The 14,922-nt window shown below is 38.9% G+C and overlaps 1 protein-coding gene across 1 annotated transcript; it reads right to left on the reverse strand.

The window, feature by feature from the left end:
- Positions 1-3,137: 3,137 nt before the first annotated feature.
- On the reverse strand, positions 3,138-14,556 carry creb1b (cAMP responsive element binding protein 1b). Its single transcript, XM_012924058.3, has 8 exons — positions 14,405-14,556; positions 9,925-10,050; positions 9,656-9,802; positions 9,456-9,556; positions 8,242-8,396; positions 7,454-7,636; positions 7,120-7,273; positions 3,138-6,842 (listed from the first exon to the last, which is right to left on the reverse strand). The coding sequence occupies exons 2-8, from the start codon at positions 10,027-10,029 to the stop codon at positions 6,698-6,700; spliced, it is 990 nt and encodes a 329-aa protein (XP_012779512.1). The 5' UTR covers positions 10,030-10,050; positions 14,405-14,556; the 3' UTR covers positions 3,138-6,697.
- Positions 14,557-14,922: the final 366 nt, after the last annotated feature.

Genomic DNA, 14,922 nt, shown 5'->3' on the forward strand with positions numbered 1-14,922 from the left:
GGATAGGCAAGCAGGGACTGTAAGTCAGGTGGTATATTTTTTTAACATGCTACATTTGTTAAATCTTAATTCATTAAACAAATAAGAATGGCTGTTTAATTAAATGTGAAGCCTAAGAGTGAGAGGAAGATCTACTACTACTACTACTACTACTACTACTACTGTGTACAGCGACCTTGAGTGTTTTGAAAGGCGCTTTCAAATAAAATGTATTATTATTATTATTATTATTATTATTTAGGGATAAAAAAACCCCCCACAAAGCCCTGACAAATATTTAAAGATGAATCCGTGAGCTGATGATAGATTTCCTTACAGGCCACTGAAAACCAGTGTCAGACAGTTTTTATTAAAATGTGGCAGCTCAGACAGAACTTAAATTCACATTCTCTGGTTTCAGAAACAGGATTCCTGACTCCTCTTCCTTCTCACTCTTGGCTGTATGTGATGAAGCAGGGAAATCACAGATTGTATTAAAAATTTGCTCAATGATTAAATAAGCAAATGACATAAATCATACACTAGTGTCAATCTGCCAGCAGTATGTGTGTGTATGTTGAATATTTTAATGTGTAAACATGAAATTCTAAGTACAAACAAAGAAAGCCATGTCAGTCATCCAACCCTATTTTTGCAAGTTCACGCTGGAGACTAAAAAACATACTTCAGCAGACTTCAACTACTTTTTAAGTAAATACCCAATATACTTGAATTTACTTATAAATGGGAAATGGACTGGTACCTATAAGCATCTTTCTCCTCAGTTTTAAGTGCTCAAAACCCTTTCATTCTCATTCACCCAATTACACACAGTTATACAGTATTTCTTTTCCCAAATCTATACTTAAGCACTTATATCCAGAGATGGGCAGTAACGCGTTACTTGTAACTTTAAAGTAAAGTAAGGGATTACTATTGCAAAATCGGTAATTAGATTACCATTACTTTCCCGTAGGAACACTGCGTTACTAAAACCGTGATTTTTTGCGAGAATGTCTCACGACAGTGACGTAAGCGAGTGCACCGTTAGTGACAACAGCTGTGTGCGGATCAACAATGGATAATATATCGAGTGCGGGAGAGAGTATGAGCGTGCAGCGTTTAAAGCGTGGAAGTACTGACCTTACTTTGAGTTTGATTCCATAAAAAGTGACAAAAACATTAGCGTCCATCGTGCGTGGGAAGAAAACTTCTTTTTACAGCGAAAAAAACCCCCTAAACTTCCAAGCAAGTACCGAGTGCGCAACGACGTAATGGGAAACTCACAGAGAAAGTCCCGGATTCTTCAACTGACCGCTGTGGCACACCTGCACCAGGGTAAACCTCCGCCTACCTCGGTGCTGCTTAATAGGTGAAAATAGAGCAACAGGACCGCTGAGTCTTTGACTTTATTTATGTTCTGCTGTGTTTTACTTGCATCTATTTGAAAGACTGAGTGTAAACACAAAAAATATTTTATTTTATGTGCTGGAATGTGCAGAAAATAGGTTTAAATGTTAAACTAATTTCTTCCAGTCAGAGAATGTTGCATAGCCTATAATTACATTTTTGCTTGATGCATAAAGTTAAAAGATTAAAACTGATAAAACAAGTTAAAAAAAGAGATTTTTCCATTTGATTACATTTTGTATGATGGATTATGTAGAAAAAGTAGAATTGGGCTGAAGGATCTATCGCTTTATCACCTATTCAGGTTGTAAATCGTGTTTTTAAAAAGTAACTAAGTAACTAAGTAATTAATTACTTTTGCAAATAAGTAATCAGTAAAGTAACGGGATTACTTTTTTGGGAAAGTAATCAGTAATTAGTTACTGATTACTTTTTTCAAGTAACTTGACCAACACTGCCTAACATTCACACACATACTCACACTCCCTAAAGATATGTCATAGGCAACTCGGGGTGGACACATGGACAGGAAGAGCCAGTACGGTGACCCAGAGAGGTCAAACACACTACACACTGTCTTCCTCCCCTCACCCCAATCTGAACCCAGCAGATGACTGCCCCTCCCTGAGCCTGGTTCTGCTAGAGGTTTCTTCCTGTTAAAAGGGTGTTACCTTACAAAATAAAGCGCCTTGAGGCGATTATATAAATAAAATCATAATGAACATCAAGAAAGCACATGCAAATAGAAAATACTGCAAAAGCACATGAAAAACAATGGAAGTGTTTCGCAGTGACAAAAACGTGATGGAACAGCTTCAGAAGTGACAGATACCAAAACATGCAAAGGACTGAGACATGCTGAAAAGAAGTGTGGGATCATTGGTGTTGTGAGGGAGAAAAATATGCAGGCAAAGTGCGTTCTGATCACATGACTATAGATAATTAGCTACTATTAGTTGTTTACTGCAGCTGTTTCATCAAATGATTTTCTCCCCTAACCACTTCCATTGTTTAAGTTACAGTGTGTTTGATACGGTAAGCCAGGAGATCAAGCCACTGACATCCCAAAGACAACCTGCTCCGCCACCTGAGCCACAGTTACCCCAAACCCATCAGCTTAAATTTATAGCAAACAACCTTCTTTTTTTTTTTTTTTGCTTAGTGGCTTACACATACCTAGTGTTCATGGTCACGTATTATGGGTTTAAATGCATGTTAGAATAGATTTGAGACTTCTACCCACCCCACCCCTACATTTTCTGTTGCTTTGAATACTTGATCCCAGGCATTTCAACTCATTCGTCTTTACTGCTTTTGCTTCTTACATTGCCATTTTCATCTCTTATTCACACACGTATTCCGGCTTGTTTGTACTGACGTTTGTTCCTCTTCTCTCCAGTGCATACCTCCACCTTCATCTCTCCAGGCTCTCTTTGAACTGCTCCTCACCCTCACTATAGATCACAGTATCGTCTGCAAACATCATATTCCTCCCTGACCTCATCTGTCAACCCGTCAAACACCACTGCAAACAAGGCTCAGAGCTGATCACTGATGTAACACCACTGCCACACTGAAAAGCTCACACCTCACCCCTTTCTCGATGTCCTCGTACATGTTGAAACTTGGATAATCATGATTATTAAACTGACATGCTACCATTTTATTAGAAATAGAACACTAAACACAACGCAGTCAAGCAGATTGAAAATACACACAATACAATTAATACAATTAACAATAGGATATATAATCTTCAGTATCAGTTTATTGTGACATAGCAAGTGTTTACAAAAGAGTGACATAATGCCAGAGTAACAGCACTTTGAAATAATGGGCTGGTATAGTTTTATAATTTGACAATGTTTAAACAAACAGTATTGAATTCTTCATCTGGCAACCCCGTCTATACAAGGTACCGTATGATACATGGCATTTTCAATTGATAACTTGCAAAAGTGGCAATATACAAACTCATCACATTAAAAGTTAGAAAAAATGTCATTATTACTGTTCTAGAAATCCTGTTTATATATACACACCTTTACACACATGGATATCGTTCTGTTACATGCACAAACGAGGCCCGTTGTTACAAATTATTCTGGCACACAAACAGAAATCAAAACAATTATCGTTTAAAAGATATTGTGTAATCACATCACAAAGTTGAGCTCACCATATCAAATCAACAGAAAAGAAAGTTATTACTAGATTATTATTTTTTTAATATAAGCACCACTGAAAGTTTGAATTACAAAGGGGTTGACTTTCTTGCATTTCCTCTCTGTCGCATCATAATGGCACTGGTATCTAAAAGTTGTCACTGCTACCAATCCCTGAACACACTGTTAGAGCCCTGGCACTCACCATGCATTTATTACTAAATACAGATTTTTAGCCCATTTATGGTTTTCTCGATCATCAGACTTTATCATCATCATCCCCTGGAGTGCAGTACAAGAACATTATTTATGACTTTACGAATTCTACAGATTGCTTTAAATCAAAGTCCGCACTCTGTTGTGCAAATGTGTAGATGAAGAGCGGGAAGCATTTGAAAGCTCTGAACAAAGCTTTCAAATGCTTCCCAAATGCTAATAAGTGGACCAAACGACTTGTTGATGAGTATAAAGATCACAACCGTGGGCTGAAGGACATTTTTTAAATTTCCCTTTCTAGCTTTTGAAGTTTTCATGTCAGCATCTTTCCTACTAAAAATGCCTCAAACTTTTCATTAGAGAGGATTGCAGTAATGTTCTGGTTGAAATGAATGAAAGATTGAATTAACATAAGAAAAAATAAAAACTGTGCTTTAATTTCTTAACTTAGACCTGCTGGAGGTTCTGCTCATTTAGAATGATTTTCATAACAAATTTATGTCACAACAATATAATATAACATTTGTTTGAACAGAAACAGTTGATATACATATCGTATCACTGCTAAAACTCCCCACTATGTTCTGTTAAAACAAATATTGCTTTCTTATGAAATACATTTTATTTTGAAAGTCACCCTAAACAATGGGAAAGATATTCTCAAATTCCATGAGCATAGACAAAAGATATGTTTAGGAAACCTAATAAAGTTTTCCAATGACAAAATTGTGAAGCTGATATATCTTGTGGACCCCAAATGCTTCTCAACAGACTTGTTTTTGTCTACAAACACTACTGATCCTAAAGAACACTCCAAAATATAACATCTCCATTGAAGGCCTTTTCTCATACACTAGCTGCCATGACGGTGGTAGGCCCGGTGGATAACATGAATACACACATACATTTCTTTCAATTATACACTGATATATGTTACAAATATGCAAAGTTGATTTTCATACAAGCCATAAGAACATTTTTTTCCATATCAAACAAACAGAAATACATGAGTTCTACACATGCTGTAGAGTCTATGTACAGTAATATAAAAAAATAAACACACAAATACATACACATATCTGTTCAAAAACCACACACAGTCCCACAAAGTGATCTCCTCTCAATGGAGTGTACATCTTCACGGGTTATTAGAGTTAAACTCATGTTACTGTAGCCGTTATCTTCTGTAGAGTTCACCAAGGATCCAATCTGCTACATATCCAGAAATGACCCGCAATCTTGTGGTGTCACAATTCAGATTTTACCATCATTTAACAGACACTGCAAAATGGAAATAAGATTAAAGAACAAAACAAAATAAAAGTTTGTCGCTTGTGTTACTTGGGTTTGCTTCCTTCTTCTTTTAATCCTCTAAAATTTTGTTGTGAGAGCATTTTACGCACCAAATTAAGAGCGTGCATTGGCAAATGCAACACTTTAATAATTTAAACCATGAATATACCTAATGTCTAAAATTGAAAATTTTCCTTAAGCTAATGAGTAAAATGTTCCCAGAATTACTAGGAATCTTTACTAAAACTATAAAAACTTAGTCTAGATTGTAACAAAAATAATCTGCCTTTAAAACAGTGCTAATGATCTTTCGGGAGTAGCGACAATCGTCATGAGAAAAAAAAGCATTGAATAGAAAATTGTAATATTACCATTTCATTATATAACACATACGACTGCGGCAATCAACTTTCTGCTTGCACCTACGTAGCTCCACTTTCTTCCTTTTTGGCAGTTGGTAGCATCATTACAAATATTTAGAAGACAAAAAAGGATTGTTTGTGCCTAATTAGCTGTAGAGTCCCCTTTACAACGTGGTTCACATAAACGAGTGGATCAAGTAGAAATTCATGTTTCATTCAAAGCCTTTAACTGCAACTGACTGGGTTTGCCTGGTACAGCAACATATTGGCTATTTTCCAGAAAGTAAAAAAAAAAAAAGTACAGCTGGAAAAATATCAATTGACAAGATAATTTTATATGTATATAAATAAAATAAAAAAACAAATCAACCAATGCCCCCCCCCCCCCCCCTTTCTTTTTAAAACAAGCTTTGTGTTCTTGTCAAAGTTTTGGCGAGTAAACATTTTCAAAGCTGACTGCCTTCAATGTGATCTTGCGCCACTGCAACAAAACCTTTTTTGGCAAGTTTCTATTGACTCACATATTAGGACACAGTGAAAATAGTTCTTGCCTTACAGTTTGATATTAAACCAAAACCACTGGGCAAATTAAACAGCAAGCGACAGCTACAACAGTGACACTCCAAGGCCAACTTAAAGATGGCATTATTGCTTACATAGTAAATGCAGGACTCTACGGGAGTCCAGTGAGGCCAGAAAATAAACTGTTTTTCAACAACTGAACCTTGATTCAAGTAAAAAAAACAAAAAAACAAACTTGAACTTGGAAGAGAGATAGTAAAAGTTAGTACCTCAGTAAACCATTATGAATGATTTGCATCTTCAAGTTGGTCTGGAAGTTGAACCATTTACTCAAAGAAAAAACAAACAGAAAACAAAACAAGCAGATATCAGGATTTCTTCTTCTTCTGTGAAGCAACATTAGACTAAATGATCTGGGCATCAGCCAAAACTATGACAATAAAACTCAGGCTCGTACACAAAGCAGCATGTTAACCACTGTCATATGCTTGTCATTGCGATCTGTATTGTAATTGCCTATGAAGTATCAGTTAGCACTTTTGCAGTTTTTCTCATCAGACCTTGATAACAGTACACAACTTTTGTTTTTTAAATTTATTGTAATAACAGTCTTCTGGATTGAGCCATTTTGTGGGGGTGGGGATAAAGACCAGGCAAGGGCAAACCGGAAGGCCAGGTGGACAGAAACAGTCAAAGCATTTGAAAGGTATTGAAATGCTACTTGGCCCAGTGTGGTGTTCAGGAGTGCAACTACTCTGATTTATGGCAGTAAAGGTCTTTAAGGGCTTTAAGTTCTTCAATTAGTGTCTTGTTTTGGTTCTCCAGAACGGCCACTCGGTTCTCCAGACATTTAACATATTCCTTCTTCTTCCTGCGACATTCACGGGCCGCCTCTCTGTAGAAGGATAAGACACAATTTGGGTTTTTGTTTCCTTCTGCATGTTGGATTTGATGGGTACTCATTAGCCTCCTTTCTAATACCTGCAATGTGAACACTTCTCAAATGTACCAAACTCTGGGCTGAAACATACTCACTACTATGAATCACTATTAACTTGCTATGAATACCCTGCGATTCCTGGTGCTTGCAGCCGTAGAAATGTATTTGAAGAAACTGCAAAGACATTACAAAACAAACAAACACAAAAACACACAGTCCTCCTTTTTTATACCTGTTCTTCATGAGGCGGACCTCGCGTTTTCTGGTGACCTCCTCAGTGGCACCCTGGGTCGGAAGAGCAGGGGACGAGGCCATGACTACCCCGGGAGCAATGGTGCTGGCAGGGGCTGCTCGGATCTGATAGGCCTGAACGTCACCTGAGGCAGCTAACAGGAAAATTTGACAGAAAGCAGATGTTTAATTTGGCCTCTTAATGAACCGAGTTCATTGTTTAACTATCTTGTTTACTAACGATGAACATCCAAATGTTTTTGTCTTTGCTGCCAAAGACAAAAGAATGCTTTGAAGAATGGCTGTGCTCATGGATAATAGACTGCCACTCTTACCTTGGACCACCACCTGGTTGCTGGGAACCAGTATCTGCTGGCCGTCACTGGTCTGTGCATACTGCAGTATGGTGGCACCAGGCTGGGCTGCTGCTGCATTGGTCATAGTCAGAGTCTGAAGGCCCTGTACTCCATCTGTGCCATTATTGGCCAACTGAATGGCTCCACCCTGTGTGATTGCAACTATTTGAGGGACAAATGAAAGGGGAGAAAAATAAAAGGACAGAAAACACATTATAAATTTGTTTCATTCTTATCGTTCTTCGCTCTCCAGTCTTCCCATAAAGAAAACATTGTGATGAATGTGCTGTGAAGTTGTTATTGTTTCTTTTAGAGTCTTGCGCTTAATCAAACATGAAGCATCAAACTGTATTTCTGTGATGAACTTGCACAAACTGTTAAACATTTCTTGGACTGCCCCACAAACAAAACAATTAGCTAAACAGGTCAGACTCATTGTCTTCCTCGATGTGATGAATATGTGGAATATTAACTGCCCTTTACTTTCTTAACCCAGTTTAAGTCATTTAAAAATGCTTTAAACTGCACTGAAAACATAACATATTTTAATCCTAGTGTGATCTCCCTCAATATGTTTACATTTATATTAAGTAATCAAGGTTTTTGTATTACTGGGGAGATCATTTAAGACTTCACATGAAGTAGTGAGGTTGATGGTTAAATTGCTTTAATTATTATAAATATTTTATATTTTAATTCCTAATTATATTCTTTTAATTACTAAAATAACTTAACATAATTTAATTACTGAACCAAATGTCACTTACTGTATTGGCCGCTGCTGGTCTGGTAGATGGGTGTCGGGACAGTAACAGTGGTGATTGCAGGTGTGGCGGCAGCAGCAGATGAGTCTTCTTCGGCCTTTTCTTCCTCGATACGAGGGACAGCAGGTGCATCAGACGAAAGGTCGTTCAGAATTTTCCTGTTAGGACACGCAGAAGTGGATTTACTGTCAATCCTAGTTATCCATATAAAATAATGTATCAGCCTTAGCATGAGCGTTAAGTCAGGGCAAGCGAGACAGCCAGTGCCCTGTGAAATCTAAAAATAGACATCAGCTACCAAAGTGAAAGCAAACTCTCTCTTTAAACATCAAACAGTGTTCTGTTCCATAAAGCATCTTTCACTGCTTATTTGTATCCTTCCTGTAAATATTAATGCAGTAATATTACATTATTACAATTGCTCCCATGAAAACATAATTTGGTATACTACTACTACTTGTTACATTACATTTGGATTTAACTTATTTGTCTCATAATAAACCTTTAACAATATAAATCTGAGGCCACACACCAACACAAATCCTAATGTGGACACACATATGACCTTTTATTTAGAATTTAGGTATAAAAACAAAGCAATCAGCACAAAGCAAAGGTGAAAATCAGCACAAAGAGACTTTAAGGCATCACAGTGAGTCTACTTTAGAAACAAATAGAAAATGAGGCTGCAGCCTGACTGCTCATCACTGCCTTTGTTAGCTCTTCAAGTTCAGGATCTGGCTGCTGGACTGGGGTCTGCATTCATTCAGTTTTAACATCATTTTGGGTTCTAGGCTAGGTTAACGTTAGCACACTGACTCTGTAGATGCTTGCAAGGAGCTTGGTTTAGCACCGTAATGGAGTTGTTTCTGTCCGGGATGCAGTTTGCACTTTGCACTCGTTTTTGGGGGAATACAAATAAAAGAAATGCCCATATCCATGCTGTAGGCACACCAATATCCCCCCCCCCCCCCCACACACACACACACACACACACACACACACACAAACTAAAATTAGCAGATTGTATTGCAACCAATATGCACAATTTTATCAATTTTATCAAGCAAGAAGAAATTTAACTTTTGGGAACTACTTCTCGATTCCTGAAATTTACAGAGCCAAATGAAAATGGTTTAGTGGCCATCTGACAGTTTTCCCCCAAAGCTTTAGACTCGTCTGTGGCGTAACACCACTGTCTTGAATGTCTTAATTACCTGTATGAGGGGCGCCGTGACAGAATCTCTCTGCGCTTCTGAGAGTCGGTCACACTGTCTACAGACTCCTGCGAATCCTCGCTTTCTGCTATGGTGGAGATCTGGAGCATCAATCAAAAGAACAAGACATTAATCAACACTTCATGGCTAATGATCTTGTGCTAAGGCTGAATAAAAAGACAGTACTGCTCAAGCTTCACCTGTACGGCTTGGACCTGTGGGGACTGGATTACAGATGGCTGCGCAGCCTGGATCACACCGTGGACCTGAACCGTCTGTCCGTTGGGCAGCTGTACCAGTGTTACTGTGGGACCTGTTGCTGAAGCATGTCCTGCTGCCATGGACACCTAAATTCAGAGGTGATATGACTGAGCTATCACATGCATTTTAACACACTTCAAGATGGGCACTGAACGCACTGAAAGTAGGGGAAATTGTGTCAACATCATCTTCATCACGTGATTGATACCTGCGCCAAAGTAGCAATCTGTGCCGGGGTGATCTGCTGGTTCTCCGTCTCAGTCACAGCAGTCTCTGCCCCCTGCTGAACCTCTGCTGCTGACTCCATCTTCATTGGCTAACCTGATGTTGTAACCTGGGTACAGATTTGAATGAACGTGTTAAAACGAAGCTTTTGGGGAGCTGCAGCAAACGACTTGCCAGGTGTCAGAAGCTGACTGAAGCTTAGAATATGTTTGAATTTAAACTTCCACTTAAATAAAAACACCAAACTAGATGACTCAGAATGAGTCACCAAGGAGTCAATAACAGTAAACATAACAACAGTTGTCAACCACTGGCCATCTGAGTAAAGAGGTTTAACATACTATCATTCTCTTAAAAAAATATGGCTTTTATGATGCTAATCATCAATAATAAAATCTCCTGGAGCTTCTTCTATACCTGTGCAATGTTCTGGTATTTAAAGCCCGCACTGCTTTACAATAAGCTGAAGGCATTTGTCGTCTTCATGTCTGAATGTAAACCCTGGTCACTTTTCTGTAAAGGCAGAACTGCAATTACTTACTAGGTCAGACCTTAAAATAATTCTGCATGAATTTAAACACAGCATACCTCTGAGAGAATGGCGTCACAAAGCTACTACTCTTCTGCTTCTCTACGAGTTTGTCAGCTCAGCAAAAGACGACTGCTTTGGGTAACAGCAGCAAGAACAGAAAAGGCCAACAGGGTTTTCAGCTCTCATGCTTTCAGTGTAGCGTCTGCTTTCAGTCGGTTTCACAGTCTCACATTTCCCGAGCTAATCTAAAAAAAAAAAGACTTTTCTCCCTAAAATTTAAGCACAATACATTTTAAGTGGTTCCCCTGCAGGTTTCTGTCATTCAACTTATTCACATTACTACAAATGTAAATATTGTAAAATATAACTTTACAGTAAAATGTTAAAAAGGTTTTTGAGTTAGTTCAGCTGTTTATAACATACCAACAAACCCAGAGCAGTAACTTCACTGTTCATATATGAGAAATTCAGCCCCAAACAAAGACAGGATTGATCAGGATCTAACAGCAAAAAAATCCGACTGTGTCTTCACGTCCAGGAAGGTGAGTTTGGAGCTGAGCAGTTAGTTGAAGATGAATCAAAACTGACATTCAGAACCTCTGATCAGGGTTTTTATTATTTTAATTCCATTAATACTTTTATGTACTATCCCCTTTCAAACATACTACTGTGTTGTCACGTAACTTTGCCCACTCAGTCGGCTGAGTGTTTGACTGGAGGAAAAGTCAAACACTCAGCCGACTGCACAACTCAATCAGTTTGTGCCAAATAACAATGCTGTGTCTGTTATTTGCTCACATTTTTGGCTTTAGTAAAAACAACATCAGAATAAAACTGAAAACTGCAGGAAAAATAGTTTCAGTGACTAAAAGTAACACCGCATATCTGCTACAACACTTGGCACACATTCATATAACAAACATGACCTGGATGCATTGGGAAATAACTGAATATTCATTCCCCTGGAAAGGTTGTTTTTACCATGTCATTACTCTGAAAACACCCACAGACAACACTGCTTCACAACAAGGCCTTACTCTCCCGACGCAGGCACGACACTTTATCTCTGCTCTGTTCAGAGTGAGCAGAGGTTTCAGTGTGACAGAGAGCAGAGCACCCTGTCAGATGAAAACTTGTGATCACTTCACTTACTGTTATTATGTAAATGCAGCTGAAATCACAGCACAGCCAGGATTGTTGACATACGTCAAACGGTAAAGTATTCACAATAGCCTTACGAATCTCAATGAATAAAACCGTGAGGAGCAATAAGATAAAAGAGGCTGAAAATCATCTCTACACTCCTGTATTCTCTTTTATTCCACGTTATCTCATCTGCTCTTCTGTTTGGGAACAGTTTTTCGGTTTCAGTTTGAATGCATCCACAGACTGACATGCCCTATCCAATTATGACACGCGTATCGTCGCTTCACACCGTATTTTGCCTCTCTGTGAAATTGAAAAATAACTAGCAAAGAAAGACAAAAACTCTTTTTAAGGACATATTGCCGCTTGATTTTCTTCATGGTAGCTTCCATCATATTCAACAAAATCTGCAAAGAGTGTGACTTTTTGCTGACGTGTGACTTTCCCTGATGAGTATGACATCAGACAGGCCAACGTCCTCCTTCCAACTGTAATTTAAAAAAGCCATTCCTTCATATACACAGAGTAAAAATCAGCCTTTAGAAAATGTGGGACACTGTCTCAAGATGTGGGTCGAGGGATAAGGAATAAAAACAGAGAAACATCTGGTCACCCTAGTGACATACTCTGTGACAGAGGCTTAAAAAAATAACCAAATCACAGGTTAGGTTGTTCTTAGAGATTATCAACAATTTCATTTTGTTTGTGTAATTCAGACCACATTATCAGAGCTTGATCAACATCTTAATTTTGCTGCTGAAGCCATTTTCAGGGAGTTAACAATATTAACCAATTGCGCGGGGAAGACAAAAAAATGCAGTTAAACATAAACAAGTCTAACTGCACATTTTATATATCAAATATAAGTGAAAGCAGTGCACTTTCAACAGTCTTTCTACAAGACAGAGAATTACTGCTGTAGTAACTGAAAGAAGTGCACAACTTTTTGGGCTTAAATTATTTCTGTAAAATTACAGAAAAAGTTCTGGGGGCTCACAAACAAGACTGTCCTGTAATAAAATAAAAAAAAGAAGGAATTTCCTGTTTTTTCACATTACTGTTATTTAAATGAGTAATTATTAAGTACTAAGACAGTTATTTCAGCTGTTTATAACATATGTGAAGCATCAGAATAATTCTGTTTTTAAAGTGAGACAACTGTGCGCATGTATAAAGGAGTCACGCCAAGAGCAGTAACTTCACTGTTCATATATGAGAAATTCAGCCCCAAATAAAGACAGGGTTGATCAGGATCTAACAGCAAAAAAATTCGACCTTGTCCTCACGTCCAGGAAGGTGAGTTTGGAGCCGAGCAGTTAGTTGAAGATGAATCAAAACTGACATCTTTATGTTCAGGGTTTATGTTATTTTAATTCCATTAATACTTTTACATTTAAAATTAAATCATTGCTTTTCTTCACATTTTCCAAAGCTGTTAAGGGGGCTGGGTTGGAGTTTTTGCCGTGGTAATTCGAGCACCTGGGCCTTATGTTTGACATCCCTGCACTAGACACTATATTGTGCATCTGAATTGTGTTTTCACCATTGTCTGCATGGGCAGGTTTTGATAAAGTTACAAATGTTTATGAAAGAAAAAAATGTCCCAAACAATGGGATAGAAATTATTTTGTGAAGATGCAAATCTACTCATTAACACATACAAAGGTGATCCAGGGTAATTCCAAGGGGACACATGGGCGTGCCCCACGTCATCTTCAATAACAAACACACACAAAATGCTTTTATTTTGGAAAGGAAAATTATTGAACTTCTTTTTTCTTTAATAAAATAAAAATGGTTAATGATCATGAAGGGCATCTTGGGCTTCCCTAACAAATCCTGATCAATTATCAGGAGGTCACACTTCAAACTCAACTTAGCTGCTCCTAACCCAAAGCCCCCACATTAACTATGATTCTAATAAAGGAGCTTTGGAGAGGTGATCCCCGCCTGACTTCAGGCGATGCAGCGAGTGTTGATCTGGGACGTGTTGTTCTTTGAGCTCCGTGATCTCACACAGTGCGTAGCTTCTCCCCGCTGCATGATTGGCTTTACACATTTCTCCCTCTGCTTTTCAAAAATCACTCGGATGCTCCGTGTGTGACAGCAGCGCCACATGGCCGGGTAACGCCCCCTCAACGCACACCGATCACATCCCAGGAGATGTGCCGCAATTTTTTTAAAAAAGTAATGAGACCGCAGACACACGATGTGCGTTAAATCCACAGGCCCGTGGGTTATGTTTTTAACGGGCGACCAAACGCTGAGGCCTACGATGTCACATTTCTGTGTGCACATCGACGCAAACTCGGAGCAAAATCACTAACCACGAAAGAGCGTCGATACAAATGGGTATGCAATCATACATGTAAATGTACATATATACATATAAAAGAATAACAATCAAGTCTCTCAAGTGACGGAGAAAAACGCAAATATCGTAGCTAGTGTTTTCAGTGCGCCTTTAACGGGAGGGAAACAGCGCAAATCTTTGCGCAGAAAGCTCAGTCAGCTACAGCATCATTTACATGTGAGCGTATTAACAAAGCTAAAGTCCGACCGCCGTTTGTTGTGTCTTAACACTCTGCCCATCCTGGTTCACTAGCAAAGCCACACATCTGCTCCGTTTCTCCCAAACAGCCGCAGACTCCCCTCCCTCCATCCTGCTACAAACACACCGCGGCGCCATGATCTCTTTGTTTGCTTCGGGCCGAACCCGACCAGACCGACACTTTCTACGGCAGTGTCCCGTCCCTGTGAGCCCCGGACACCGCTTCGTCCTTACCGATACAGTCTCCCTTCGTCACTCCCAGGCCTCCGGAGCTCCACTTTTATTCTGGCCGACACGTAAGAGCCCGCGTCAGGCTACACCTCCGCCGCGTCACCGGGAACAACAACACGGAGATTGGAGAAGGACGAGAAAGCAGATGGCGACGCTGACCGGAAATAAACGAAGTGCAGACGGAAAATGCCGGAAAATGCCGAGAATGAACGGATAGCAACGACACCCTCGTGCCCCATGAAACGTCTGGCAAAATAACTAAAAAAACAATACGCGGTTTATTTGCAATTCAATAATTACACAACAAAAGCAATAAAAATCTGTCAGCTAAAGCTGGTGGTCATAAAAGCGTGTTGTAAACGTGAGGGTCGCTGCGTTCATCTAAAGCCGTATTAGACATATGACAAAGCAGGAAACAGAAATTCTGTAAAATATTAGTGACAGACAAGCTACTTTCTATTTTTTTTCTATGTTTTTTTTAAATATATATATTTTCAACGGTATTAATACAAACACAGTCC

This window comes from Maylandia zebra, linkage group LG16 (assembly GCF_041146795.1).
Source record: "Maylandia zebra isolate NMK-2024a linkage group LG16, Mzebra_GT3a, whole genome shotgun sequence".
In the NCBI taxonomy this organism is placed as follows: Eukaryota; Metazoa; Chordata; class Actinopteri; order Cichliformes; family Cichlidae; genus Maylandia; species Maylandia zebra.

Excerpts from the sequence above, each read along its gene's own strand:
- creb1b (XM_012924058.3), bottom strand. The coding sequence starts at position 10,029 with ATGAAGATGGAGTCAGCAGCAGAGGTTCAGCAGGGGGCAGAGACTGCT. Across the intron at positions 9,803-9,924 it reads AGATTGCTACTTTGGCGCAG|GTGTCCATGGCAGCAGGACA; the intron begins GTATCAATCACG and ends CTCTGAATTTAG. Across the intron at positions 7,274-7,453 it reads CAACCAGGTGGTGGTCCAAG|CTGCCTCAGGTGACGTTCAG; the intron begins GTAAGAGTGGCA and ends TTTTCCTGTTAG.